The sequence below is a fragment of the Trichosurus vulpecula genome, chromosome 2 (genome assembly GCF_011100635.1).
Source record: "Trichosurus vulpecula isolate mTriVul1 chromosome 2, mTriVul1.pri, whole genome shotgun sequence".
In the NCBI taxonomy this organism is placed as follows: domain Eukaryota; kingdom Metazoa; phylum Chordata; class Mammalia; order Diprotodontia; family Phalangeridae; genus Trichosurus; species Trichosurus vulpecula.
The window spans coordinates 16,530,393-16,557,641 of NC_050574.1; the positions used below are offsets into that span (position 1 = coordinate 16,530,393).

Here is a 27,249-nt window from a genome sequence, read left to right on the forward strand (position 1 = left end):
TAGGTATCTTCCATGCCAGGCAGCTCCTCATAGAAGAAGACTACAGGCCAAATTCCAGCCTATGGCTCTTTTCTCCCTCAACACACTGACCCTCATTTCTTCCAGGGTCCACCCAGCTCTTACCATGTGTCCCCTTTCCCTCATCTGCCTGCTGTGGGTGACCACAGTCAGGAGTTGGGAGGGACCAGGCTGCTCACCTCGACCCTAGCCTTCTCATTCCCCTTACCTGGGCCATCTCCTCCTCCTCCTCCTCCTCCTCCTCCTCCTCCTCCTCCCATCTCCCTATTTTCCTTCCCATCTCTTTTCCCCCCCAGGTCCATCTCTCCCTTATGTTACTTGGAATCTTTTTGTCTCTGTCTGTCTCTTTTTTTTCCCTTTCTTTCTTTCTTTCTTTCTTTCTTTCTTTCTTTCTTTCTTTCTTTCTTTCTTTCTTTCTTTCTTTCTTTCTCTTCCACACCAGAGGCCCCCCGGGATGGGGAGAAAAGGAGGCTGACGGGCTGACCCTGATGCCTGGGTCCCTATCCTCCTTGCTCCCCCAAGGCAGGGGCAGTAGCGGGGCCTAATGGCCCCCCAAACCTCCGAGTCTTCCACCTCTGCCTCCTCTGCACCTCCATCCCTGTCCCCCTGCGAAACTCCAGACTTCAGTCCCTCTTAAAGGGTCTGCTCTCTGGGGGACAGCTTGGGCAGGTGGGGGGCCCAGAGGAGGCAAAATAATGTACAATGAACCAGATGGTCCCCCAGTGATTGGGGACCAGGGCTTTTAGTCTGCATCTTTGGGGAGGGAGGGAGGGCAAGCAGGGGCAGGGCATCAGTTAACCCGTCATTATGCAGCGGGTTTTTAATGAGGCTTGGGGGGAGGGGGCCCAGGTGGGCCAGGGGACAGGGTGGGAGGGTGGCTCTGTGACTTACTATGTATCATATGTAAATACCAACAGAAACTTCAATAAACTCTATTTCAAACACTGGACGTCTGCATTGAGGATTAGGGCAGGGAGGAAGGTGGGGCGGAATCTGGGTCCCTGGGTGTGGGGAGGGTGTAGGGTTAAATGTAATGCCGACTCTCCTCTCCAGACCTCAATTTCCCCCTCTGTAAATTGAAGGGATTGGGCTGACATTTAAAGTGACTGGAAATGGCTGTGTACTTAGGCTACCTCTCCAGGTTCTGCCTTTGACTTGACGAACGACCTCGAGCAAGCTCCGTCTCCGAGACTGTTCCCAAACAAGCAGAATGCTTGGGTCAGGCTTGACCGCTTCTTCTCCACCCACTGACCTTGAGATTCTTCTATTCGGTGATCTGCTTTTGAATCTCAGTGTTGTCCCGAACTCTCTGTGTACAAGGGCACAATTTTCTTTGCCCCTTTGTTCCCCTTAGATGGGGAACATCTATGAAATGAGAGCATGGGACTTGGTGGTCTAACTCTCTTCTTGCATTGTCATTCTGTGATTGGATGCTTCCTTTTTGGATGTTTACCCTTCTCTATAAGCTCCTGGAAGGCAGGGAATGTCCTTTTGTATTCCCAAACTCAGCACAGTGCCTGGCACATAAGAGGCACTTCATAAATGTTCAATGGAGAGAGCCTGGAGTCCAGAAGATCTGAATTCAAATGCAGCCTCAGATACTTTCTAGTTGTATGCCCCTGGGCAAGTCACTTAACCCCTACTTGCCTCAGTTCCTCATCTGTAAAGTGGAGACACACTGGAGAAGGAAATAGCAAACCACTTCAGCATCTTTGCTAAGAAAACTCCATGGACAAAGTCCATGATCACATAGAGTTGGGCACACTGAACAACAGCAGATAGATGTTTGTTGATTGGCTGGGCCTCAGTTTCCCTATCTGAAAAAGGAGAGATTTGGACTTCATAATTTCCAAGGTACTTCTTTAAACCTGATGATCCTCTGGTCTTTAGGCACCATTCCAGCTCTGATGCTCTGTGATTACACACCCTGTATGGTCTCCTCCCTTCCACTCTTTTGCCTCAGTTTCTCTCTCTGGAGGAGAGGGCTGGACTCAGTGACCACCAGCCTTCTCTCCTAGTTCTCCCATTCTGTGACTGGGCTGCTTCGGAAGCCCCATGGCTCCACTCACCTCCCTCCTGAGAGCAGCAGGGGCTGGCAGCATGGTTTTGGAGCCTGAGGGGCCAGAGGGAGGGTCCAGAGTTTTCCTCATCTGGGCACTTGAAATTCTAACCCTGCCAACCACAGGGCTCTTCAATGAGGCCTGGTTTCCCATGAGGTGCAGGACCCCAGTAGCTAGCTGAGCTAAGCTTGGTCACTTTAAGAGAGGCACACCTCCCTTCCTCCACCCCCACCCCTCTGCTTTTCTTCCCTCTCTCCTGCTCTGAGTCTGGGGGTTCTGCCGTGGCTGGGGAAGGATCCCTCCAATCCTTTCTCTACTCCTGGATTTCAAGAGGATGAGGAGAGGGTTTGGAGCTGAGGCTGGGGGAGGGTAGAAGGAGATGTAAAGGGGGGTCCTCCTTTTAAAGGGCCCCCACTCTGCTTCCGGTTGAGGCCTGAATCCCGTTGCCATGGGGACAGGAGGAGGTGGAGGAAGGGAGAGAGTGATGCTGCTCTAGGGGAAGATGGAGATGGGGGAGGGGGGCTTGTGCCCCCTTCTCCCCCCTCTAGTGACCTTGGCCACCTCCCCATGGGGAGCCCCAGGAAGCCGCTCCCCCCACTTGCTTTAGGCAGCTGCAGCTGCAGCCCCCTTCCTGTCTGTCTCTCCCCCTCCCTCCCCCTGTCTCTCATGTCTCTCCCTTCCTGTCTCCTCATTTCTCCCTTCCTCAGTCTCTCTCCATCTGCCTGCTGCTTCTCTATCTCTGTCACTCTACCATCTCTTCATCTCTCTCTACTACCCCTCCACTGCCTCTCTCTCTCATCTTTTTTTCTCATACATATTCTCTCTCTCATTTCTCTCTGCCTCTCTTCATCTCTTCCATCTCTTTACCTCTCTGTTTCATTCATTCTTCCCCCCATCTCCCTAACTCTGGTTTCCCTCCCTTCTTGTTACTGTCAGCCACTCCCCCCCTCCCCCACCAGCCTCCATCAGTGCCTTCGACTTCCCTGGAGCCAGACCTTACCCCCTTCCCCCATACCCAAATCCTCCCCCTCCCCCATCCCTGTTTCCCTCCCCCTCCCTTCTTTGCTCCCTCCCTCCTTCCCTCCCTCCCTCCCCTTCTCCAGCTCTTCCCATCACCCAGTGGCAGCAGAACAGAATTCTCTCCTCCCCCGGTTTCTCGGGCCAGATCAGCCAGGCCCCCTCATCCCCTGGCCCCTAATCCCAGAAGCCTTGGTCCCTGGGGTACCCTCTTCACCGGCTCCCAATTCCAGGCACCTAGGTCCCCAAGCTGCCCAGCTCCCCCTTCCTCCGGCACTTAAGCTCAGCGGCCGGGGTTCCCTGGTTCCCCCTTCCCCCATTCCGGAGGCTCAACCCTCCAGACTCCGGCATTTCCTAGTCCTCTACTTTCCTGAACCCCCAACCCCCAGATATCTGCTTATCCTGACCACCTGGTTCACTGATCCCCAACACCCAAGGCTCAGCCCCTTGGGCAACTGGCTCTCCCAGCCCCCAATTCCGGACACCTGGGTCCCCTCCCCACCTGCCTCTCCAGTCTCCATCCCAGAAGCTCAGCTTCTCAGACAACCGGGTCCTCCAACACCCTGCTCTCATCCCAGCGACTCAGCCCCCAGACAGCTGGGTCCTCAGCCCCCAAACTCTGCGACTCGGCTCCCTGGACACCTGGGTCCTCTGGACAACTGGGGTAGGGGACTTCTTCCCTGTACCCATCTGCCAATCTCAGCGGAGGTCTGACTACAAGGAGCTCCAGGTGAGGAGGGGGTCATTGTCCAGGAGGGAGGGGCTGGGGAACAGGGCCCCTGGTCACTTACAGACACTTCCTCTGGGCTCAGGCCCAGTGGACAGAAGAGGGCAGGGGATAGGGTCTGGGGGGGAGGCTCCTGGCAAACCAGAACTACAAAGAGTGTGTGGGGGGACGCCCCAGGGTCTGCCTGGAGGCATATCGGAGAGACTGGTGTGTGGGAGGGAAGAGGATGGGGGAGGAGAGGAGGCCTCTTAAAGGCCCCGTTGCCATGGTGACCACCTCCCCTACATCCGGCCCCCCTTTAGCTAATGGGAGGAATGGGGGAGAAACTGAGGCAGCAGCCAAGGTTACTGTGCCCGAGAACCCAGGCATTCTATGTTCTGAGAGAGATCTGGGGGAGGGGGGAGGAGTCTGAGACTGGGGGTGCTGGGGGGAGGGGAAGAAGTAACAGAAGGTAGGAATGGAGTGACAATGTCAGCTGAGTAGAAGCTGGGGGTCCAAGGAGGGACTTCCTTGGGGGGTGAGGGTTCCACCTCTGTTTCTAAACCCCCTTCTCCTCCCTGTCTGTCAGAGCTCTGAGCTGTGGGGGTTGTGAGCACCAAAGGGAAGAGAGTGATAGAAAGGAATTTCTCTTTTTCCTTCCCTGTGCCTCAGTTTCCTCCCCTGTAAAATAAGTCTGGACCAATAATTTTTTAAGGTTCCTTCAATTTCTACTGAGCTGTGAATCTGGGATCTACAAACTTGGAGGGGAGTGTTGGAAGTCCGGCTTAGGGGGTGGAGGAGTATAAGGTCAGGGGGTGCTTTGAGCAGTGGGGGAAAAAAGAGTAGGTGGGGACAAGAAAATAAGCCAGAAGGGTCAGTGGTCACTAAGGAAGGTCTCCAGGAATGGGGGAAGGAATTCCTTCATCATAGGGTTCCTACCCTGTCATCTCCCTAAGATCCCTAGTCTAAGTCTCTGTGGATCATGGAGAGATTAGGCAGAATTAGGCTTAGGATGAGAAATTTGGGGTCTAATAAAGGTAATGGGGATACAGGGTCAGGAGTGGGGCAGAAAGTGCTGTGGACCAGGAATGACTTGAGTTGGGGACAAGAGGACAAGCCAGGAGGGGTATGGCTACTGACAAAGGGTTTAGGGGCCTGGGAGATATTTTAAGGGGGTCTCTTCTTTTTAATCCTTCTTCTCTGGGGCACTGAACTGGGAGGATCGGGAGCTCAGGTGGTAAGGGGGAGAGGGGGAAATCTGAGTCCTTCGTACGTACTTATTTTCTCCCCTAAGAAAATGAGGTGGTTAGACTTTGCTCTCTGAGGTCTCTTTTGGCTTGAAAACTTAAGATTCTGTGAGATTGGGGGTGGGTGTGGGGTCAACAGTCAGGAACCATGGAATTCAAGGTCAAGATGGGGCAGAGGTTGCAGTGGAAGAAGGAGATGTAACAGAAGGTGTCCACGGATGCTAACATCCCAGAGGGCTTGAGAAGGAGTTCTTTGGGCAGGGGCTCCTAGCCCATTTCTAACCCCTGATGATTTTTTTTCTGTTTTCCCCAAGCTCTGAGATGAGAAGGCTAGGAATGTCTGGGGGAGAAGTTTGAGTCCCTCATCTTTCCTAAGCCTCAGTTTACACCTCTGTTTTAAATTGGGGGAGTTAGTCTAGGTCATAGAATTGCAGATTTAGATCCAGAAAAGACCTGAGAGGCCACCTCCTAGTGTGAACCCCTCATTTGCTGAAGAGGAGACTAAGGGATGGGAAGGTGACACCATTTGCCCAGGGTCACACAGCTAATGTCCAAGGGAGTATTGGAGCCCAGATCTTCCTTACTCCAAGGATCCTGTGGGCAGAGGAGGATGTAACAAAAGATGGGGACATGTGGGTGAGTCAGGGGGATAGTAGCAACTGAGTATTCAACTTAGAGTTAAGGACCCAAGTTCAAATCCTTTTTTAGATCATAACCACTTTCAACCTCAGTTTCCTCATTTATAAAGTGGGGTAACAATAATAACCCCTCCCCCAGAGGGATCATTGTGAGGCTCAAATGAGCTAACTATATTTAGAGTGCTGTTCAAACCTTGGAGAGCTCTATAATGGCTAGCTGCCGTTACTGTTATTATTTATCCAAGGAAGGAGTTCCTGCCTTCCCCCCACCCCACCTCTAATCCCTAGTCTTTTTTTCTTTCCTTCCCAGACTTAGAACTGCAGGATTCAGGGATAGCCCGAATAAAAGAAAAGAATTTAAGTCCTTTTTCCTCTCTGGATCTCAGTTTCTTCATCTGTGAAATGGAGGAGTGGACTGGAAGATTTCAAAACTCCCTTTCTAGCTCTAAATCTTATAATCTTATGAAATTGGGGGATGTTGGCATGGGGCCAACAGGTCAAGGAAGAGAAATTGTGGTGTGTTTGGGTTACAAGGTACCAGTTACCAACATGCATTTATTAAGCCCTTACTGTGGGCTAGGTATCACAGGAGGGACTGGTGATATGGATACAAAAGTGAGACAACCCTGCTCTCAAGAGGCTGGTATTCTAGGAGTTGGGGAGCCTGTGTTGTCCTATGAGTGGGACATGATATGTACAAAAGAAATGCACAAGGTGGGGGGGATCAGGAAGGGGCTGGAAGGGGGCTAGGGGATTTTAAAACTGAGGTGGCAGATATGGGGGGATGGCCTGTGCAAAGGCAGGTGGGGAACAATGAATAGCTGGGTTTGGCTGGAGCATAGCATTCATGACAGGGAATAAATACTGGGTCACCAGCCCAGAAAGATGGTTGGGATCCAGATTACGGGGTCTGGGCCCAGAACGCAGTGCAGAGGAAGCTTGAGGTGGAGAGGACTCTTAGCTTCCGAGAAAGGATTGGGGCAAGTAGGGAGGGAGCTCTAATCCCTGTCCTCCTGTCTATCTCCGTAGCCACTGACCATGGCAGCCCGCTGACCCCCGTGCTCAACCGCCCTCCGCTGCCTCTTTGCCGCTTGGCACCAGCCCCCCGGGGGTCCCCTCTCGCCTGAACCTGCCCGCCCCCCGCCGCAGGCACGGCCCCTCCCCCGCTGCCCCGGTGGTGGCCGGCGGCCCCCCGGCTGCCAGCCTTCAGACTGGAGTCCCTGAAGCGCTGGACAGAGGCTCGGGGCCTGTGGTGTGAGAAGGGTGTCCAGGTGCTGCTGACCACGGTCGGTGCCTTCGCCGCCTTCGGCCTCATGACCATCGCCATCAGCACCGATTACTGGCTTTACACCAGAGCTTTCATTTGCAACACCACCAACCTGACCGCTTCTGCCTCCGAGGACCCCCCAGCTAGAGGTCCTGGCGGCGTGGCAGAGAAGAGGGATCCTGGGGGTCTGACCCATTCGGGCCTCTGGAGGATCTGCTGCCTCGAAGGTACAGCGTCCTCCTCCAGCTCTCCCCTGGCTGCCGTTCTGGGGCTGTGGGAGGCTCCGTGTCTCCTCCTCTGGACCCTCAGCTTCTCCCTCTGTGAAATGGGCGCATATTAGATCAGTTCGGATAACTCCAGCACGGCCCCTTTCTTTCTCCTTTCCTCAGGCCTCGACAGGCCTTCATTTCCACCCTTGCGGAGTGGGAGGAATGTTGGCTCTGACTCAGTGATCTCAGAGCTTTCCATGCTGGCTCAGACCTTCTGGAATTCCATGGTTGGGTTCATTGCCTAGGGAAGGGATAAACATTTATATGGTGCCTACTGTGTGCCAGGCACTGTATGTACTGAGTGCTTTCTGGTTATCATCTCATTTAATCCTCATGCCAACCCTTCCAGGGAGGTGCTACCATTCTCCCCATTTTACCACTGAGGAAACAGGCAGACTGAGGAAAGGTGACTTGCCCAGAGTCACACCTAAGAAGTGTCTGAGGCTGGATTTGAACTCAGGTTTGCTCAATCACAAGCCTGCTGTTCTATCCACTAAGCCGGGCTCTCCTTCTCCCTTCCTTTCCTGACTCAGTTTCTGCATCTGTAAAACAGGAGTTTAGGGTTTGACTCAAGATACATGCTGGCAATTGAGCATCTTCTAGCTTTGACGTTGTATGGCTCCATGATTTAGGGTTCTGCTCCCCCTCTTGCTTCTGGTCCCATTTCTTCCTTCGTAAAATATGGGAGATGGGTTGGTTTCAGCATTTGTGGTTATCCTCTTCAGCTAAAACTCTGAGCTCTTTGAGACAGGGACCGCCCCACTGTAAACTCCCAGCACTTAGCACAGTGAGCGGCATATAGTAGGCACTTAATAAAATCTCCTTGACTGGGTGACTGCTCACATCCTCTTTCCTACTCTTCTCCTCATCTGGCCCAAGGTCCTATACCTGGAAAATGGAGGGGAGGATGGGTTCCATTCCAAATGGCAGAAGCTCAGGAGTCTCTGACCTCTCCCTTCCAAAGCAAGTCAAGAAAGAGCAAGCATTTAAGTGCCTTCTATGTGCCAGGCAGGATGCTAAGCATGGGCGCACGGGGTGGTGGTGAGGACACTCAAAGCTTTCAAGGAGCTCAGTCTCGAACTACTATTCTCTCCTTTCTGGGCCTCAGCTGCCTACTCTGTGCAGTGGGAAGGGACTGCTTGTTGAGCTCTAAGCCCATCCCTTGCTCCAAAGTCCAGGGGTTGTTCCCTTCGCTCTCTGTCTGTCTGTCTGTCTCTCTCTCTGTCTCTCTCCCTTGCTCTCTTTCTGTCTCTGTTCCTGTGTCTGTCTGTCTCTGTCTCTCTCCCTCTCCCCCTGTCTGTCCCCCTTGCTCTCTCTGTCTCTCCATCTCTGTCTTTCTCTCTGTCTCTCTCCTTTTGTCTCTTAATGTCTCTCTCATCTTGATCTTTTCTCCTCTTCTTCCTTCTGCTTCATTGCCCCTTTTCATCCATCCTCCCTGCATATTGTAGCTATTGTCAGACTTTGGGTCTGAACTCCTCTCTGCTTCCCTCACCCACCACTGACACTTTACAGGGGTGAAAATGGAGGCCAAAGGAGGGAAAGGGACTTACTTAAAGCCATACAGGGTGGTGGGCTCCCAACCCCCAATCTAGGACTATCCCCATTCCCTTTTCCAGAGAAAGAGACCCTGGGAGTTTAGTGTCCCCAGACCTCTGAAGAGCCCATATTGGGAGCCTCAAATTTAGTGAAGGAAACAGAGTGTGGGGCTTTGGGCAAATCCTTTCCCTTCTCTTCAACCTTAGAATCCCCATTTGTGAAGTGGGGGGGGGCGATTTCTCTGGTGCCTTCCAACTTTGGCATTCTATGATGCTAGGATGTGGACAGCCGCAGGGTAACTGCCTCCTTTCTCTCATGCACACTCCCACATTCTTCCTTCCTTTATCTCTGGGACACCAGCCTCCTACCAGGCCAGGGAAGGAGGTCGGTCAGTGGGCTACCCTTTGCAAGAAGCCAGACCTGACTCCTCCACGCGAGTGAAGGAGAAGGAAGAGAGATCAGTGACGCAGTGGGGACCCAGTCCGACGTGGGTCTCCCTACCACTAATCTCCATCTCCCCCCTCCTCAGGGCTGAAGCGGGGTGTCTGTGTGAAGATTAATCATTTCCCAGAAGACACAGATTACGACCATGACAGTGCAGAGTACCTACTCCGTAAGTGGGGGCTGGGAATTGGGGGTGGGACTTGCCTCCCCAACCCAGAGGGTGGAGCCCAAATGCTCATCTTTGAAACCTATTGGCTACGATCCTCTGGCTTTTGATTGGCTGGGAGTACTCTCCCATTGGAACAGAGCTCAGGAAAAATCTGAGTATTCTGATCAGTCAGCCTTGGAATCCAGAACTGGGATTGGCCCTTCTCGTTGGGAATGCAGAGGATTCCCAGAAGGCACTAAGCTCTGATTGGCGTCTTCTTACGCAGAGTTGATCACGAATTTAAGAAGTTGGTCCCGGGCCTTGGGAGTAGGACAGGGGGGAGAAGGGGAGGTGAGAGGGAGGGGCTGCGAGTGACCTCGCCCTGGTCCTCTGCCAGGTGTGGTCCGAGCATCCAGCATCTTCCCCATTCTCAGCGCAATCCTTCTGTTGCTGGGGGGCGTGTGTGTTGCTGCCTCTCGAGTCTACAAGTCCAAACGGAACATCATCCTGGGGGCTGGTATCCTGTTTGTAGCTGCTGGTGAGGGCTGAAAGAAGGGGGAAGGGGGAAGGAACCTGGAAGACAGGAGAGGGGAGGGAGACAGAATCTCAGAATGAGGGTACTATTGCCCCAACCTCGTTTCACAGAGGGAGGATATTCGAAGCATAGAGAGGGCAGGTCCTCATTCAAGGTCATATCTAGGTCAAGGGCAGAATTAGGACCTCAGAGAGAAGAGGAGTCAGAAGGAAGAAAAAGGTCCTGGAGAGGGGGGAGATTAAAAGAGGAGGAGGAGGGCGATAGGGAGGGCCTTAGACAAGAAGGGAGGAGTTTAAGAAGAGATAGGTTAGGGACTGGGATGGAGGCAGCGATTTAGCGAGAAAGGAGAGAGGGACAGAGAACTGAGGATGGGAGAGAATTAGGGGAAAAGTGTAGAAGCTTAGAAGGGGAGGAGCTTGGAAGAGGAGGAAGGGCTTAGGAGAAGCGGGGGGCTTGGAAGAAAGGGGCGGGGCTTGACAGGAGGAGAGGGAATCTGAGAAAGGGGAGGTTCTTAGAAAAAGAGGAGGAGCTAGACTCAAGGGGAAGGAGCTTAATGGAGGAAGGCGGGGCTTAGAAGAGACGCGGACAGGTTTGGAAAAAAGTGGGAGGGCGGGGCTTAGAACGAGAGTTTAGAATAAAGGGGAGGGGCTTAGAGGAAAGGGGTGGGGCCTATACAAGGCGGGACGAAGAGGGGAGGGGCTTAGAAAAACGGGGAGGCTTTGGAGAGAGGGGGCACTTAGGGGAACTGGTGACTTAGACGAGTGGGCGGGGATGGGCAGCGAGGAGGCGAGGCTTGAACCAGGAGGAGGAGCCAGGGGTGCAGGGCAGGGTGGGCACCTGTCCAGCAGCGGCCGCCGTCGAGGCTGGCTCGGGCTGACAGTTGCGCCCCCCGCCCCATCCCCGTGTTGTTTGTCTCTGTGTCCGCCGCCTGTCCGTCCGTCCGTCCGTCGCGGCCCGGCAGGCCTCAGCAATATCATCGGCGTGATCGTGTACATCTCGGCGAACGCGGGCGAGCCGGGCCCCAAGCGCGACGAGGAGAAGAAGAGCCACTATTCGTACGGCTGGTCCTTCTACTTCGGGGGGCTCTCCTTCATCCTGGCCGAGATGATCGGCGTGCTCGCGGTGAACATTTACATCGAGAGGAACCGCGAGGCTCACTGCCAGTCCCGGGCGGACCTCCTCAAGCCCGGCGGTCGGGCCGGGAGCAGCGGCGGCGGCGGGGGCGGCGGGGGAGGCGGCGGGGGTCCCCCATCAGCCATCCTCCGCCTGCCCAGCTACCGCTTCCGCTACCGCCGCCGCTCGCGCTCCAGCTCCCGCTCGAGCGAGCCTTCGCCCTCCCGGGACACGTCGCCCCAGGGCTTCCCCTCCACGGACATCTCCATGTACACGCTGAGCCGCGACCCTTCCAAAGGCAGCGTGGGTGCCGGGCTCGGGGGACCGCCAGGAGGCGGCGGCGGCGGCAGCAGCGGCGGGGGCGGGGGCGGAGTGGGGGGTCCATACGGGACGGCTGAGCGGGAACGGTCCGGCTCGGGCTTCCTGACGCTGCATAACGCTTTCCCCAAGGAAGCCAGCGGGGTGACGGTGACCGTGACCGGTCCGGGCTCCGCCCCCGGGGCCACCGGGACCCTGAGCAAAGAGGCGGCAGCCAGTGGGGCGTCCAACACCAACACCCTGAACAGGAAAACCACGCCGGTGTAGGGGCTGGGCCGGCTGGGGTGGTGGGAGGGGGGTGGGGGCCCGCTGGCGGGCGAGCGAGCGAGCAAATGAGCAAGGAGGGCACCGAGAAGGGGGCCGGCAGCTGAGGTTTGGCCCCTTTCTGCTCCTTGGCCCAGCCTGGACGTGGGAGGCTGGGATCCCGGCCCACTCCCCCCCCAACCCACCGCGGCAGGGACACAATGGGATCCAAACTGGGGACGTTGGGGGGCAGGGGAGGGCAGGGAAGGGGTGGGCCGTTTGGGGGGGGTGTAGTGGTTTTTGCAGTTTTCAAATCTGTATTTTTTTTTTTGCTGTTTGCATGGGGGGGATGGGGATGGGGGTGGGGGGGGTCTTACCTGGCCCGGCCCAGGGACCACAGCGGGACCCCTGACAGAAAGAGAAGGTCAGAGGAAGGCAGAGAAAGGCAGTGTGATTGAGGATCGGCATAGAACTAAAGACAGTGAGAGACAGACACGAAGATGATAAGCCCTGCCAGAGAGCCTGAGAGAAGGAAGAGGGCTATGGGGAAATCGAGGCACAGAGAGGAGGAGACTGCCTAGACTGAGCAGACATTTACATGTACCCACAAGGCCAAGCAGGTCTCTGTCCTAGAGACAGAGGTCGGGAGATGTTGAGATAGAGAAGGAAAAGTAAAGAAACCCACCGTGTGGAATTCCCAGTGTGCCTGGCACACAGTAGGGGCTTAATAAGTGCTTATTGACTGTATTAACAGAGGAGAGATAAAGATGAAGACCTACAGAAGGACAGGCAAGAGATAGAAAGGGACGAGGGAACGGAAATGAGATCTGAAGACACTGAGTCTGTCTAGAGACCTGGAGAGAGTCACTGAGTCACAGAGAAAGAGACATTCATAATAAAAATAAAATTAACAGAAAAATAATCAAATCCCCAAAGGATGTAGAGATAGGGACAGGAGGAAGACAGAGACAGAAGAGACAGACACATGTGTACAACTCTGTGTTAATATATATATAATGTATGTCATCAGATCCAGATGATGGGAACACAGAGACACATGGAAATGGGGAGAGACACAAAGGCACAGACAGACAGATGGCTATATCAGCCAACAAATACGGGTTAGCTCTGGACACAGTGAGCCAGGGATAAGGGAAGGCACAGGGGGAAGGAGAGATCCAAACATGGAAGCTGGGAGGGAGAGATGGATGGATGGAGACAGAGAAGGACTAACAGATACTAGAGAGGTGCTGAAGGACCATGGCCAGAGGAGTCAGGGACAGGTCAGGCCAGGCTTTATCTGCTCAGCCGTTGTCACTTGGAGACAGGATCCCAAATCTGCCTCCATCCCTGCCTTCCTCATGGGCGTGGGTCTGGCTCCTTGTCCTGCTCATGCCCTGGTCCTGGTTCCCAACTGGGGCTGCAGGCTCGGGGCTGGGACTGCATGGGCCACCCAGTACGGGTGTCCTGTTTAATAAAGCTGATGAAGAGAACAGTGTGGGCTGTCATTTCAACACCCCCAACCTTACCCCGCCCCCATGGGGGAAGCCCAGATATCATCTCTCCCTACCTTGGAAGGACCCAGGCATCCCTTTCCTCCAATCCCTGCTCTCTCAAGGATCCAGGCTCCAGCTCCTCCCACCCGAGCCTCCCTCCCTCCACTTGTCCCCTTAAAATACCCACAACAGGTGCGGGTGTTACTTACATGGTGGGGCCCAAAATAGCCCCAGAGGCCCTGGTCAGGGGGAGGGCTGCCTGCCTGTGTGTGTGGGTCAGGGAGGAAGCCATAGCCAGAGCAGAGGGTGCTGGGTGCAGTGGTGCAGGGGACCCTGGCCAACCAAGGAGAGAAGTGGGGCTGGGGGCTGGGGGCTGGGGGCTGAGCCTGAGCCTGAGCCTGGAAGCCCAGGTGGCCACGTGGGGCCTGGGGGAGCCCAGTGGGGCCGGGCCCCTTCTCCCCCAGCCACCATGATGTGGTCTAACTTTTTCATCCAGGAGGAGGAAAGACGCCGGGCCGACACAGCACGAAGGAGAGCCCAGAGGACTGGCCTGGCCCGTAAGCACCATGGCCCAATAAAGCTGGCCCTATTGCTGGCCGGCATGGGCACAGCCCTGGCGGTACTGGCTGTGGGCACTGAGTTCTGGGTGGAGCTGGGCACCAAACGGGGCAATGGCACAAGTGGTGTGTGTGAAGCTGCCCACCTGGGATTGTGGCGAGTGTGTGCCAAGAGGCTCTGGCTGGAAGACCTGCCCCCCAACAGGGAGACCTGCGGCCCTGCCGAGTTACCTGGAGGTGAGGACCACCAGGGCACTTCCACCAGCCTAGGGAGATGGGAGGCAGAGACAGGGAAAGGGAGCTCGGGCTCAGGGCAGGCTGCTAGGCTAGTCCCCTCCTTCTACAACCTGAGGCTCAGAAAAACCAAGTGACAGGATCAGTGGCTCACAGGTAGTGAGAAAGTGAGTCAGAGACAGAGCTAGAGAATGAGACACAGAGGTGAAGAACTCTAGGAAATAGAGAGATGGCCTGAACTTCTGACGGATTGGGCGATGTGGAGAAACTACCCAGACTTGTCTGGGAGTAGGTTAGTACAGCCTAGATCTTCCAGCTTCTCTGGGGAGACGTCTGACCACCCTCTGGGAGATGTAGAGACAGATCAGCTTTCTGACTTATCAGCTCAAGGAGAAAGAGGTGATGATGATTTCAGACTGCCCAGAAAGGCCATAGAGATGTCTTCAACCCCTGTCCTCCTAGGGAGACACCATGGGGCAATGCATGCTGTCCTAGGGAGACGTGAAGATGAACCTAGGCCACAGGCTGCCCTGTGGGAGACTTAGACATAACCCAGGTCCCAGACAGCCCTAGGGAACTGTAGAGACAGCCAAGATCTCTGGCTTCCTGGGGAGACCCAAAGGCTGCCCATGTCACTGCCTGCCCAGGAGAAACAATCTGAAGCAGCCTGGAAAGACAGCCTGGTCCTCCTTCTCCTACACATCCCCCTGTCCCCTGGGACAAATCCAAAAGGTCTGGATGTCTGATCTCTCCAGGAAGATGTGGTAGCCCAGACTTTGTAGGAAGAATCCAGAACTCGGAGTTAGGATCATGGTCTAGACTTCTGATGGCAGAGGGAGAATATAGGGACTGCCCAAACCTCTGACCCTCTGGACACAGAAGTATCCGGGTCAGACTTCTGACTACCTTAGGGGAGAGGCGGAGATGTTCCAGACCTCTGAGCTCTCCAGAGATATGTTGAGCCCAGACCTTTGGCCCCACAGGGAGCCTGTAGAGACAGCTAATACCTCTGACCTCCTGGGGAAGCAGGCACGCAGCCCAGACCTTGGCTTGCCTTGGGGAGAGACAGGCATGATCCAGGCCTCGGAGTTCCCCTGCAGATGATGAAGAGGCAGTCCACACCTCTGAAGTCCACAGGGAGGCGTGGATCAGAGCCCAGACCTCTGGCTGGATCAGAGAACTCAAACCCCTAGCTAGCCCTAGAGAAACAGAGTGGAGGCCTCGACTTCTCATTGTCCCTGGGACACGTAGAGATGCTTAATGCTTTGGATCTCTTGGAAAGTGAGAGACAGCTGCCCAGACTTTGGACTGCCTTAGAGAGAGGCAGATAAGGCCTAGATAACTGAGCTCCCTAGGGAGGCATGGAGATTGACCCAGGCCTTGGACTGCCCCAGGAAGACAGACTGGACCCCAGGACACACTTCAGGGGATGGCCCTGGCCTCAGACTGCCCCAGGAAGACAGAGGAGATGACCCAGGTCTCTGACTGCCCCAGGAAGACAGACTGGACCCCAGGACAGACTTCAGGGGATGGCCCAGATCTCAGACTGCCCTAGGAAGACAGAGGAGATGACCCAGGTCTCTGACTGACCCAGGAAGACAGGCTGGACCCTAGGACACACTTCAGGGGATGGCCCAGGCCTCAGACTGCCCCAGGAAGACAGACTGTATCCCCGGACAACTTCAGGAGGTGGCCTCAGACTGCTCCAGGAAGACAGACTAGACCCCAGGACACACTTCAGGGGAAGGCCCAGGCCTCAAACTGCCCCAGAAAGACTGAGGAGATGAGCTAGGTCTCAAACTGCCCCAGAATGACAGACTGGACCCCAGGACACATTTCAGGGGATGACCCAGGCCTCAAACTGCCCCAGGAAGACAGAGGAGATGACCCAGGTCTCTGACTGCCCCAGGAAGACAGACTGGACCCCAAGACAGACTTCAGGGGATGGCCCAGGCCTCAGACTGCCCCAGGATGACAGACTGGACCCCAGTACAGACTTCAGGGGATGATCCCAGGTCTCAAACTGCCCCAGGAAGACAGAGGAGATGACCCAGGCCTCTGACTGCCCCAGGAAGATAGACTGTATCCCCAGACAACTTCAGGAGATGGCCTCAGACTGCTCCAGGAAGACAGACTAGACCCCAGGACACACTTCAGGGGATGGCCCAGGCCTCAGACTGCCCCAGGAAGACAGACTGTATCCCCGGACAACTTCAGGAGATGGCCTCAGACTGCTCCAGGAAGACAGACTAGACCCCAGGACACACTTCAGGGGATGGCCCAGGCCTCAGACTGCCCTAGGAAGATAGACTGAACCCCAGACAGACTTTAGGGGATGGCCCAGGCCTCTGACTGCCCCAGGAAGACAGACTGTATCATAGGAAAACTTCAGGAGATGGCCTCAGACTGCTCCAGGAAGACAGACTAGACCCCAGGACACACTTCAGGGGATGGCCCAGGCCTCAGACTGCCCTAGGAAGACAGAGGAGATGGCTCAGGCCTCAGACTGCCCCAGGAAGACAGACTGGACTCCAAGACAGACTTCAGGGGATGGCCCAGGCCTCAGACTGCCCCAGGATGACAGACTGGACCCAGGACACACTTCAGGGAATGGCTCAGGCCTCAGACCGCCTCAGGAAGACAGGCTGGACCCTAGGAGACACTTCAGGGGATGGCCCAGGCCTCAGACTAGGTTTTTACCTAGAGATGCCCTCCACCCTAGATTGCCTTGGGAAACAGCAGGAGGTGGGCAGAACTGAGAGCCCAGACCTCTGATTGCTTAGTTTATGTAGAGACAGTCTAGACTTTTAAGTTCCCAGGGGTACACAGAGATGGCCCAACCCTCTGGCTCCCTGGGGACTGTGCCAAGGACTATGCCAAAGATGACAGACCCAGAAAGGTGAAGAGAAGGCCCAGAATTCTGCCTAAGCCCCAGAGGTACAGAGATGGCCCAGCCCTCTGACTGACCCAGGAAGCTGAAGAGATGGCCCTGATGGGACCATGCTGGAGTTAGAATACTGGTCCCCAAGACTGACTACCCCATTGAGATGGAGAGAGAAAGGTCTCCCAGAGAGACCTGGAGACACCTCAGAACTCCTGCCAAATCTTAGACAAGGGATAATCCTGGAGAGCTGCACAGATGGCCCAGACTTCTAACTGATACAGGGAGAAGGACCCAGACCAGAGAAACAGACAACCCAAACCTCCAACTGCCCGAGAATCATCAGGATGGATCTGATCACTCCCAAAGAGAGCTGAGATTGCTTGCTGCTCCCGGGAGATGTGGAGGTGGTCTACACCTTGTACTGACCTGGCTTGTTATAGAGACATCCAGACCTTTGGCCTGTACTGGGAGATGCAGACACAGCCCTGATCTCCAAGTGCTTCTGGGAGAATGACTGTCCTGGGGAGGCAGACAGGTGAGCCACACCTGGGACTGCCCTGGGACTGGGTAGATGGTGAGATGCCCCTGACCTCAGAGCAGCTCAGGGGAAAGCAGAGCTAGGCACACCTCTGATTTCCTTGAGCATTTGTGGCCATACCCTGGACCTCTTGGCTTCTGTGGGAGACAGAGAGCCCTGGGCCACAAATGTCCCCAGAGACACAAGGAGACAGCCCAAACCTTTGGCTGCCCCCAGGATACTGGAGAACAGGCCAGGAGATGACCTGCCCCCTGACTGTCTAGGGCTGCTCTCTGCCTAACCCAGGTAGGAATGCTGACAACTCATCCTCTGAGCCTTAACAGGGTGCTGGAGGGAGACTGCAGAACCAGCCTTAACCTCAGACAGCCCCAGGGAGATGGAGGGCTCTCCCCCAACCAGGGACTGAAGCTGGGGGAAAGAAACGGAGACATTTCATGCCTCCAACTCTAGGCCTTGGAGTCCTAGACACAGATGTGATTGACAGAGAAATGGTCCAGACTTGGATCACAGACAGAAAGGCAGAAGAAGAGTGTAGGGAAGAGTCAGGAAGAGGAAAAGAGCAGGGTCGGGAGACAGAAGGAGGAAAAAAAGGGATCACTAGGGAGCAAGAAACAGACGAGACAGGAAGAGACAGAGAGAGAGAGAGAGAGAGAGAGAGAGAGAGAGAGAGAGAGAGAGAGAGAGAGAGAGAGAGAAAGAGAGAGAGAGAAAGAGAGAGAGAGAGAGAGAGAGAGAGAGAGAGAGAGAGAGAGAGAGAGAGAGAGAGAGAAACAGAAAGACAGAAACAGAGAGAGAGAAACAGAAAGACAGAAACAGAGAGAGACAGAGAGACAGAGCAGGGGAGAGGGACAGAGAGGGAGGGAGGGAGGGACAGAGAGGGAGGGAGAGAGACAGAGAGAAGGAGAGGGAGAGGGAGAGACAGAGAGAGGGAGAGGGAGAGGGACAGAGAGACAGACAGACAGAGACAGAGAGAGACAGGTGATAGAGACAGGTGATAGAGACAGATGATAAAGAAATTCAGAGAGACATGGGGGGAGAGGGAGAGAGGGAGGGAGGGGGAGGACAGAGAGACAGAGAAAGACAGAGAGAGACAGAGGGGGGAGAGGGAGCGAGAGAGAGACAGAGAGAGACAGAGACAGAGAGACAGAGAGAGACAGAGACAGAGAGACAGAGAGAGATACAGACAGAGAGAGACAGAGAGAGAGATAGGAGAGACAGAAAGACAGACAGACAAACAGAGACAGGCAGAGAGAGAGATAGGCGAGACAGAGAGAGAGACAGGTAGACAGAGAAAGACAGAGAGAGACAGAGGAGGGAGAGGGGGAGAGGGAGAGAGAGAAAGGAGAGACAGAGATGGAGATGGAGAGGGAGAGACAGAAACAAAGAGGGGGATGGTAAAGGGCCTTGAATCTGTATACTATGAGGCATAGTCAAAGGGCCTGAGAGGTGGAGCCTGGAGAGGCGAGGAGTCCTGGGGTGGGGGGGACATGGGGGCCATGGGCTCTTGTGTGGAGTGGGAGCAGTGGATGATTTAACCAGGAGTGCCGGGCTGGCCCTGCAGATCCTTCTGCTTGGGGAAGGCTGGACTGGCTGCCTCTGAGGTCCCTCATTTGGGACTCAGAGAGGTATCCAGGTGGCCTGGACTTCGGCCTGTCTCTGTAAACCTGAGAATGGACTCCGGGAGGTGGGAGATGGAGTGGAGGTCCAGACCTGCTCTGGGGAAACAGCCCAGGCATCTCTCCACCTCTGGGAGTTACAGGCCCAGGCTGTGGCCCCCAACCTATGGGGGAATAGGGTCCAGACTCTTAACCTAGAGAGGAGAGACAAGGCCCGTGGGGCCATGCCTGTGCTATAAGGCCAACCTCTTGCCAGCTGACTTCCTTCCCTTGAGCATCTCTTGCCTCCCCACCTACCTCTCTCTCCTTCTCAGTCTCTTGCTCCCTAGAGATCCCTTTCTCTCTCCTGCTAATATTACCTGTCTCTCTCTGTCCAGCTCCTTTCTTGCTCTCCCTTTTTTCACAATACTTGTCTCTCCCTGTCCTGCTGTCTCCCTCATTCTGCTTCTTTCTTTCTCCATTTCTGTACCTTTATATCTGTTTCTCTGACTCCCTCCAGTGAGCTCTCCCTGTATGTCTCCCTCTCCCTTTTTTCTCTCTGCCTTCCTCTTCCATACTCATTCAATCTTTTTATCTCTACTCAGTCTGTTTCTCTATTCTCCCTTCTATTTGCTTCTCTTTCCTTATCTTCTCCTTTTGACTTCTCTTTCTCTATTTCTCTCTCCTCTCTCTCTGTCTCTGTCTCTCTCTCTCCATCTGTACCAGTCTCTTTATCTTTTTGCCTTCCTTGTTTTGTGCTGTCAAACACAGGGAGTCTGGTGCACATTATTCCCAATTCACAGAAGAGGAAGTGGGTGTGAAGAGGGCAATGACTATTCCAGGGCCACCAAGCTATCGAAGCCAGGTCTCTGTGGCTTCCTCTCCTCCTTTGTCCTTCGATCTGTCTCTCTTCCTTTCCCCTCGATTTCAGTCTGGTCCCCCAGTGTCAGCACCCCCAAGTGTCCCCAGTGTCAGCCCTCAAGTATCCCCAGTGTCAGCCCCCCCAAGTGTCCCTCAATGTCAGCCCCCAAGTGTCTGCGTCTTCTTTCCACAGAGGCAAACTGCTCTTACTTCAGATTCTTCACCTCGGGGGAGAATAACCGGATCCTGCAGAGGACCACTAAGAAAGGTAGGGCCCCTTAGCCCACGGTTGGGTGCCTGCCAAGCTTCTGGGAGCCCGGAGGAGCTCCGCCCCACTCGCATTTGACAGATGGGGAAACTGACGCCATGGAGACGAAGCGACCCCCCGAGCGGCACGGCAGGCAGGGGCGGCTCCCCAGGTGGGCTCTGATATCCCTATCTCCCCTCCCCTCGCAGAGCTCGGGGTAGCTGCTGCCATCACCGCCACGCTGGCCCTGGCTATCACGGTCTTGGGCTGCATCTGTGTCATCATGGTGCTCAGCAAAGGCGCCGAGTTCCTGCTCACACACGCCGCGGTCTTCTTCAGCCTCTCAGGTAGGGAGGAAGGGGTCCGGCTCCCCAAACTGCCTATGCTCAGCGGGCTCCCCCTGGAACTTTGCATAATCCAGCACCGTTGCATGTTGGGAGTTGTGGTTTCCAGAGACCGCGTCCTGTAGTGGAATTCAGGGGAGTAGTAAGGTGTGGAGAGTCGAAGTCTCCAAGGACTATTGCATTCTGGGAGTTGTGGTTCCCAGAGCCTGCATAATGCTTAGTCCAGTGCCTGGCACACAGTAGGCGCTTAATAAATGCATGTTATCCGGCTGCCTGCTGCAGGCTGGGAATAGCAGTTCCGGGGGCCATTGCATCCCAAGATTTGTGATCCCCGAGACTGTGAGCCAGCAGCTGGGGACCCTCGGGGCCTGGGCCGCTGAGTGGGGCACCAGGCTCCCCCTTTCCTATTCTCTCCCCACAGGGGTGTTGCTGCTGGTGAGCCTCGGGCTGTTCCGTCAGGGGGTCCGCGAGCTGCTGGCCAGGACTGGGCCGGGCCCAGCCCCTTGGCTGAGTTATGAGTATTCCTGGTCAGTGGCTTGCGCCCTCGCGGCTGCCACCCTGCTGCTCCTGGGGGGCGCCTCCTTCCTGCTCCTGGCCCTGCCTTCCCGCACCTGGGGCGCGTGCTGCCGCCAGCAGCCAGGTGACCGCGGCGGCGGAGGTGCGGGGGCCACCTAACGGAGCCAATCCCTTTCCAAAACGGGCAGGATTCTTCGGGTCCCCAACAGATCCCCTCTGCCGCCCTCCCCAGCCCCGCGCGGTGGAGCTGCTCAGAAATCCACCCGGCCTTGGAGACTGGATCCCCTCTGCCCCCCTGCCCAGCCTCGGGCAGTGGAGCTGCTCAGAGATCCTCCCGGCGTTGGAGACTGGATCCCCTCTGCCCCCCTGCCCAGCCTCGCGCCATGGAGCTGCTCAGAGATCTGCCCGACCTTTTCCCAGTCTCAGGGACGGCCTGTGCCCTCCTGGCCTAGAGTCGATCCTTTTGGTGGCCTGCTGACGCCAAGGAAGAGGTCCTTTTGGTTCCAGTTCCTGTTTGGACCTCCATCACTTGCCGGGTCACAGAGAGCAGACCTCTTCCTGTATCTGCATGTCTCTGGGGAATCGGTCCCTTCCCCTCCCCTCTCCCCCCTCCCCTCCCCACGCCTAAATGGCCAGGAGTGGATCCCTTCTGGCACCAAGGGGCCCTGGGAGTGGCTCCTCCTCTTTCTCCCTGGACATGGGGATGGACCCCTTGCTACCCTGCCCATCCATGGGGAGTGGACCCTTTGCCGCTATCTCCCTGAAAACTTTTCCTGTGTCCTTTCTCTGATCCTGGAGACCACTGGCTTCCCTCCAATGGACCATGCCCTCTCTCCCCTTTGTATATATGTTGTGCTTTATATCTCTGTGCTAAATCTGGGGTATAGGGGTGGGTTCTTACAGACGAGGGTCCCTGGGGAGGCAGGTGGGGACCTGATTTAGGCAAGGAGAGGTCATAAGGGATTCCTCTCCTTTGCTCTAATTTATTTATTGGGGAATGGAATGTGCCTGGAACATGGGCAAAGTTGTGAGCTGGGGATGCTTGGCTTCCCCCTCCATCTTCTACAGCCCGGGATTAAATGCTTGGGAATTGAAATGATCTCAAGTGTGCTGGTTTCTTTACAAGTAGATGGGCCAGGGGTGGTCTCTGGGATGGTGTACTGCCCATGGATGCTCCTCATATTGCCCCCAATGCCACAGTCACACACAGACAGCCTTCTTCCCTGACAACTCAGGGTCCCTGAAGGAAAGGGCCTTTACATCATCAGGAACTAACTCCAGATACTTCCATCTCCCTGGAAGTCAGAGCCCCTGGACACGAAATTGGGCATTCCTTAATGGCTACAATTTCACAAGCTTGGTCATAATGTGCTTTTATGCAGATAAGAGCAGAATGAGTATTAGACACCATAAGTCCAATGTTTTACATATGGGGAAACTGAGGCCCAGAAACAGGAACTCATCCAAAGTTATACAGCAAATGTACAATGGTGGGATCTTAGAAGAAATACCTTTGAAGTGAATGATTTTCTAGGATCAGAGCCTGAAGGACCCATTGGACAGATCACTGAGGACATCTTTATGCCATTTGACCGAGGGGGGAAACTGAGTTCATGGATTTCTACCTGTGTGTCTCTTCTTGGCATCCAATGTTCCTCAGCTTTCCTTTCCCTTTCTTCTCCTCTTTTGGTGCAGGTATGGCTAGCTTTCTGCGTCTGGGCTTTGGTCATGGGCTCCATCCTGCTCAGGTGAAGGCAGCCCGGCATGGAGAATGTCCTGCTGCATGTAAAATCGGGAGATCGGCTCAAATCCCAGCTCTTTGATAGTGGTCAGCTAGGCAGGACTAGGGCCTTTTCCTTTTAGCTCCTCAATTTTCTCATTTGTAAAATTGGAATGTATTTGATGCAGGGCACTACAACCAATGAAGTCTATTAGTCAGTCGACAAGCATTTATTAAGGGCCAACTATGTGTCAGACATTGTGTCAAATGCTGGGAATACAAAGAAAAGTAAAATAAAGTCCCTGTGCCCAAGTAGTTTACAATCTAATGAGGAAGACAGCATGCAAACAACTTTGTACAAACAAGCTACAGACAGGATACATTGTTGTTCATTCTCCAAGAGGGCCAATGACATCATAGGGTGACGTCTTGACTCGTGCACGAAGTGGATTTAAGTGAAACAGAGTCACACAGTTTTGCAGCCTCGTTCTCTCTTCCAGTCATTGGCAGAGTCCAATGGCAGGACATAAAGATGGCCGGTGATGGCTCAGGATGCAGTGGATGATCTTGACATTTTCAATGTCTGACCAGGCTCTAAGTGCCCCACAGTGCCTGCTTTAGCCACCTTCACGGCTGTTGGAACAGCCCATTCTGCCAGGGGAAGTCTGCACATGCTTAGGTTAGATACCCCCTAACTCATCAAAGGGGTTGGAGGGTTACCATCAACCTGGTTTAGCTCATCTGCCAAGATGGTTTACTGGGATGTGGCCGCTGGGCAGGTGAGGGTTGGGTAAAGGTGGACACCAAAGGTGGATGAGCGGCCCTCAAAAGGGACTTGGCGACCCACCAGAGGTACCAGTCCTCTTTGAACAGTCCATACAACATAAATAGGAAACAATCACCAGAAGGAAGGCATTAGAATTAAGAAGGATTGGGAAAGGCTTCCTGTAGAAGGTGGGGTTTCAGCAAAGACTTGAAAGAAGCCAGGGAAGTTAGGAGGCAGAGATGAGGAGAGACAGAGTTCTGTGTTTGGGGGACAGCATGTGAAAATGGCCAGAGTTAGGAGATGGAGTGTCTAGTGTGATGAACAGCAAAGAGACTGGGTCACTGGATTTCAGAGTACATGAGGAGGCATAAGAAACAAGAAAGCTGGAAAGGTAGGAATGAGTCAGGTTACGGAGGACTTTAAAGGTAGAGGAATTTATAAGTGATCCTGGAAGCGATAGGGAGTCATTGCATTTGATCGAATGGGGGGGTGGTGGTGACATAATCAGCCCTACACTTTAGGAAGATCAGCTGGACTGGAGTGGGGAGACATATGAGGTGGGGTTACTAACCAGCTGGCTAGTGGAATCATCTAGAAATACGGGGGCTTGTGTCAGGGTGGTGGTTGTGCCAGAGAAGAGACCTGGGCATATACAAGAGATGTTGTGCAGGTAGAAATGCATGGGATTTGGCAACAGACTGGGTATAGGGTGTGTGCGAGAGAGTGAGAATATGAGGCTGACACCTAGGTCGGGAGCCTGGGTGACTGTTGTGCTGATATTGTTAACAGTAATAGGGATGTTAGGAAGAAGGGAGGATTTGGGGGAAAAGATAATAGGTTCAGTTTTGGATATGTTGAGTGTAAGATGTCAACCGGACATCCGGTTCAAGATGTCCTAAAGGTAGCTGGAGATTTGAGATTGGAAGAGAGGTTGGAGCAGGATAAACCGATTTAAGAAGTGCCAGTAGAGGGATGGTAGTTTGGTCCATGGGAGCTGATGAGATCACTAAATGAATCTGTGTAGAGGGAGAAGAGGAGAGGGCTGAGGGCAGAGCCTTGAGAGGGTAAGGGACCTACCTGGTTTCATGGAGGCCCTGTGGGTCAGAGGAAGGGAGCTAAGGAGATTGGAATGTTAGGACACAGAATGCAAAAGGTGAAAAATACTTGTTTCACTCCCTTCTGTGTGGAGTTGTTTTCAGGAAAATGCTTTGTTTGTTAACCTTACCTTACTGGAGATGTGCGACTGATTTGAGTTACACGTCTTGGTGAGAGACAGATGTCTGGAAGGACAACAACGGAGACTTGTCAAGCTGTTCAGGGACTGCCAGGGGAATCTAGGGTCGCTGAATTTAGATCAGGTAGGGCCCACTGAGATCATAAAGTCCATTTACCTCATTTTATGGATGGAGAAACTGAGGCCTAGGGACGTTATGGGACTTTATCTCTTTTTTAAAAAAAAATTTATTTATATTTAGCTTTAGTTTACAACATTCAGTTCCTCAAGTTTTCAAGTTCCAAATTTTCTCCTCCTTCCTCTCCTCCCCACTCTCCACCCAAGATGCCATGTAATTTGGTATAGGCTATATATATATATATATACCTTCGCGTTACACTTATTTACACAATAGTCCAGTTGTAAAGAAGAATTATAAGCAATGGAATGAATCATGAGAAAGAAGAAACAAAACCAAAAAAGAAGAGAAAAGAGCAAATAGTTTGCCTTAATCTGCATTCAGACTTCATAATTCTTTCTTTAGATGTGGATAGCTTTTTCCATTATGAGTCCTTTGGCTCTGTCTTTGAACCTTGCATTGCTCAGAAGGGCCAGGTCTATCAAAGTTAGTCATCACAGATACCGTGTGTCTGTAATCATGTATAATGTTCTCCTGGTTTTGCTCCCCTCACTCAGCATCAGATCACGTAAGTCTTTCCAGGTTATAATGAAGTCCATCTGCTCCTCATTTCTTATAGCACAATAGTATTCCATTACATTCATATAACACAACTTGTTTAGCCATTCCCCAATTGATGGATATCCCCTTGACTTCCAATTTTTTGCCACCACAAAAAGAGCTGCTATAAATGTTTTTGAACATATGGGTCCTTTTCCCACTTGTATGATTTCTTTGGGATACAGCCCTATGTGTGGTATTGCTGGGTCAAAGGGTATTCGCATTTTTATAACCCTTTGGGCATAGTTCTAAATTGCTCTCCAGAGTGGTTAGATCATTTCACAACTCCACCAGCAATGCATTAATATTCCTGTTTTCCCACATCCTCTCCAGAATTTATGATTCTCCTGTTTTGTCATGTTAGCCAATCTGACAGGTGAGATGTGGGACCTAAGAGTTGTTTCGATTTGCATTTCTCTAATCAATAGTGATTTAGAGCAATTTTTTATGTGACTACAGATATCTTTAATTTCTTCCTCTGAAAACTGCCTGTTCATATCCTTTGACCATTTATCAAATGGGGAATGACTTGTATTCTTATAAATTTGACTCAGTTCTCTGTATATTTTAGAAAAAAGGCCTTTATCAGAGATACTGGTTGTAAAAATTCTTTCCCAATTTTCTGCTTCCTTCCTAATCTTGGTTGCATTGGTTTTGTTTGTTCAAAAACTTTTCAATTTAATGTAATCAAAATCATGCATTTTGCATTTCATAATATTCTCTACCTCTTGTTTGGTCATAAATTCTTCCCTTCTCTATAACTCTGACAGGTAAACTATTCCTTGCTCTCCCAGATTACTTATAGTATCAGCCTTTATATCTAAATCCTTAACCCATTTTGACTTTATTTTGGCGTACGATGTGAGATACTGGTCTATGCCCAGCTCCTGCCATATGATTTTCCATTTTCCCCAGCAGTTTTTGTCAAATAGTGAGTTTTTATCTGAGAAGCTGGAGTATTTGGAATCTCCAACTACCTTTAGGACATCTCAAATTGGATGTCCAGTTGACAACAGTAGATTATTATAGTCATCATCTACTGTGTCTTGTGTATTTAATGTATTCCACTGATCCAACACTCTATTTCTTAGCCAGTACCAAGTAGTTTTAATGATTGCTGCTTTATAACACAGTTTAAAATCTGGTATGGCTAGGCTACCTTCCCTAGCATTTCTTTTCATTAATTCCCTTGATATTCTGGTCCTTTTGTTCTTCCAAATGAATTTTGTTATTATTTTATCCAGCTCTACAAAATAATTTTTGGTAGTTTAATTGGTATAGCATTAAACAAGTAAATTAATTTAGGTTGAATTGTCATTTGTATTATATTAGCTTGACCTACTCACGAGCAAGTGATATTTTTCCATTTATTTAGATCTGACTTTATTTGTGTGAAAAATGTTTTGCAATTGTGTTCACATAGGTCCTGGTTTTGTCTTGGATGGTAGACTCCCAAATATTTTATGTTGTCTACAGTAATTGTAGATGGAAATTGTCTTTCTATCTCTTGCTTTTGGGCTGGGTCTTTATCTCTTAACTGCTATATTCAATGACATAATTACTCCTTCCTACTGGACTTTACTTCTTTCCTTCATGTCCATGACAATGTTCTCTCCTGACCCTTCTCTTACCTGTCTGACCTCTCCTTTTGGTGTCCTCAGCTGGAATGTCACCCTTCTCCCACTTACTAAGTGAGGGCATTTCTCCAAACTCCCCTCTCCCATCTCGACCATCTTTCTCTTGTTGATCCTGTGTGTTCATTATCATTTGACACCCAAAAACAAATGATTCCAAGATCCATATATCCAGGAATAATCTCTCCCCTGAGCTCTAATCCTATACCGTTGGCTGCCTGCTTAACATGTTCATTTGAGAAGCCTCCACATCTCCAATTCATCATGTCCAAAACCACTCATTATCTTTCTCCCCAAGCCAACTCTCCCACAGACTTTCCTCTCTTTGTTAAGAGCATCACCATCT

The 27,249-nt window shown here is 52.8% G+C and overlaps 2 protein-coding genes across 2 annotated transcripts; both read left to right on the forward strand.

Moving 5' to 3' along the window:
• The first annotated feature begins 825 nt into the window (after positions 1–825).
• On the forward strand, positions 826–11,583 carry CACNG8 (calcium voltage-gated channel auxiliary subunit gamma 8). The gene is made up of 8 exons (XM_036743619.1): positions 826–867; positions 3,610–3,825; positions 5,544–5,684; positions 6,607–6,670; positions 6,836–7,180; positions 9,288–9,371; positions 9,748–9,888; positions 10,847–11,583. The coding sequence occupies exons 1-8, from the start codon at positions 826–828 to the stop codon at positions 11,581–11,583; spliced, it is 1,770 nt and encodes a 589-aa protein (XP_036599514.1).
• Positions 11,584–13,524: 1,941 nt separating this feature from the next.
• CACNG6 (calcium voltage-gated channel auxiliary subunit gamma 6) lies at positions 13,525–21,283 on the forward strand. Its single transcript, XM_036743620.1, has 5 exons — positions 13,525–13,849; positions 19,918–19,992; positions 20,181–20,318; positions 20,737–20,973; positions 21,135–21,283. The coding sequence occupies exons 1-5, from the start codon at positions 13,525–13,527 to the stop codon at positions 21,281–21,283; spliced, it is 924 nt and encodes a 307-aa protein (XP_036599515.1).
• Positions 21,284–27,249: the final 5,966 nt, after the last annotated feature.

Coding starts and splice junctions, on each gene's coding strand:
- CACNG8 (XM_036743619.1), top strand. CDS start 826: ATGCAGCGGGTTTTTAATGAGGCTTGGGGGGAGGGGGCCCAG. Junction 868..3,609: donor CTTGGGGGGAGGGGGCCCAG/GTGGGCCAGGGG, acceptor CTGCCTCTCCAG/TCTCCATCCCAGAAGCTCAG. Junction 3,826..5,543: donor CTGACTACAAGGAGCTCCAG/GTGAGGAGGGGG, acceptor CATTTGCTGAAG/AGGAGACTAAGGGATGGGAA.
- CACNG6 (XM_036743620.1), top strand. CDS start 13,525: ATGATGTGGTCTAACTTTTTCATCCAGGAGGAGGAAAGACGCCGGGCC. Junction 13,850..19,917: donor CCCTGCCGAGTTACCTGGAG/GTGAGGACCACC, acceptor TTCTTTCCACAG/AGGCAAACTGCTCTTACTTC. Junction 19,993..20,180: donor GCAGAGGACCACTAAGAAAG/GTAGGGCCCCTT, acceptor CTCCCCTCGCAG/AGCTCGGGGTAGCTGCTGCC.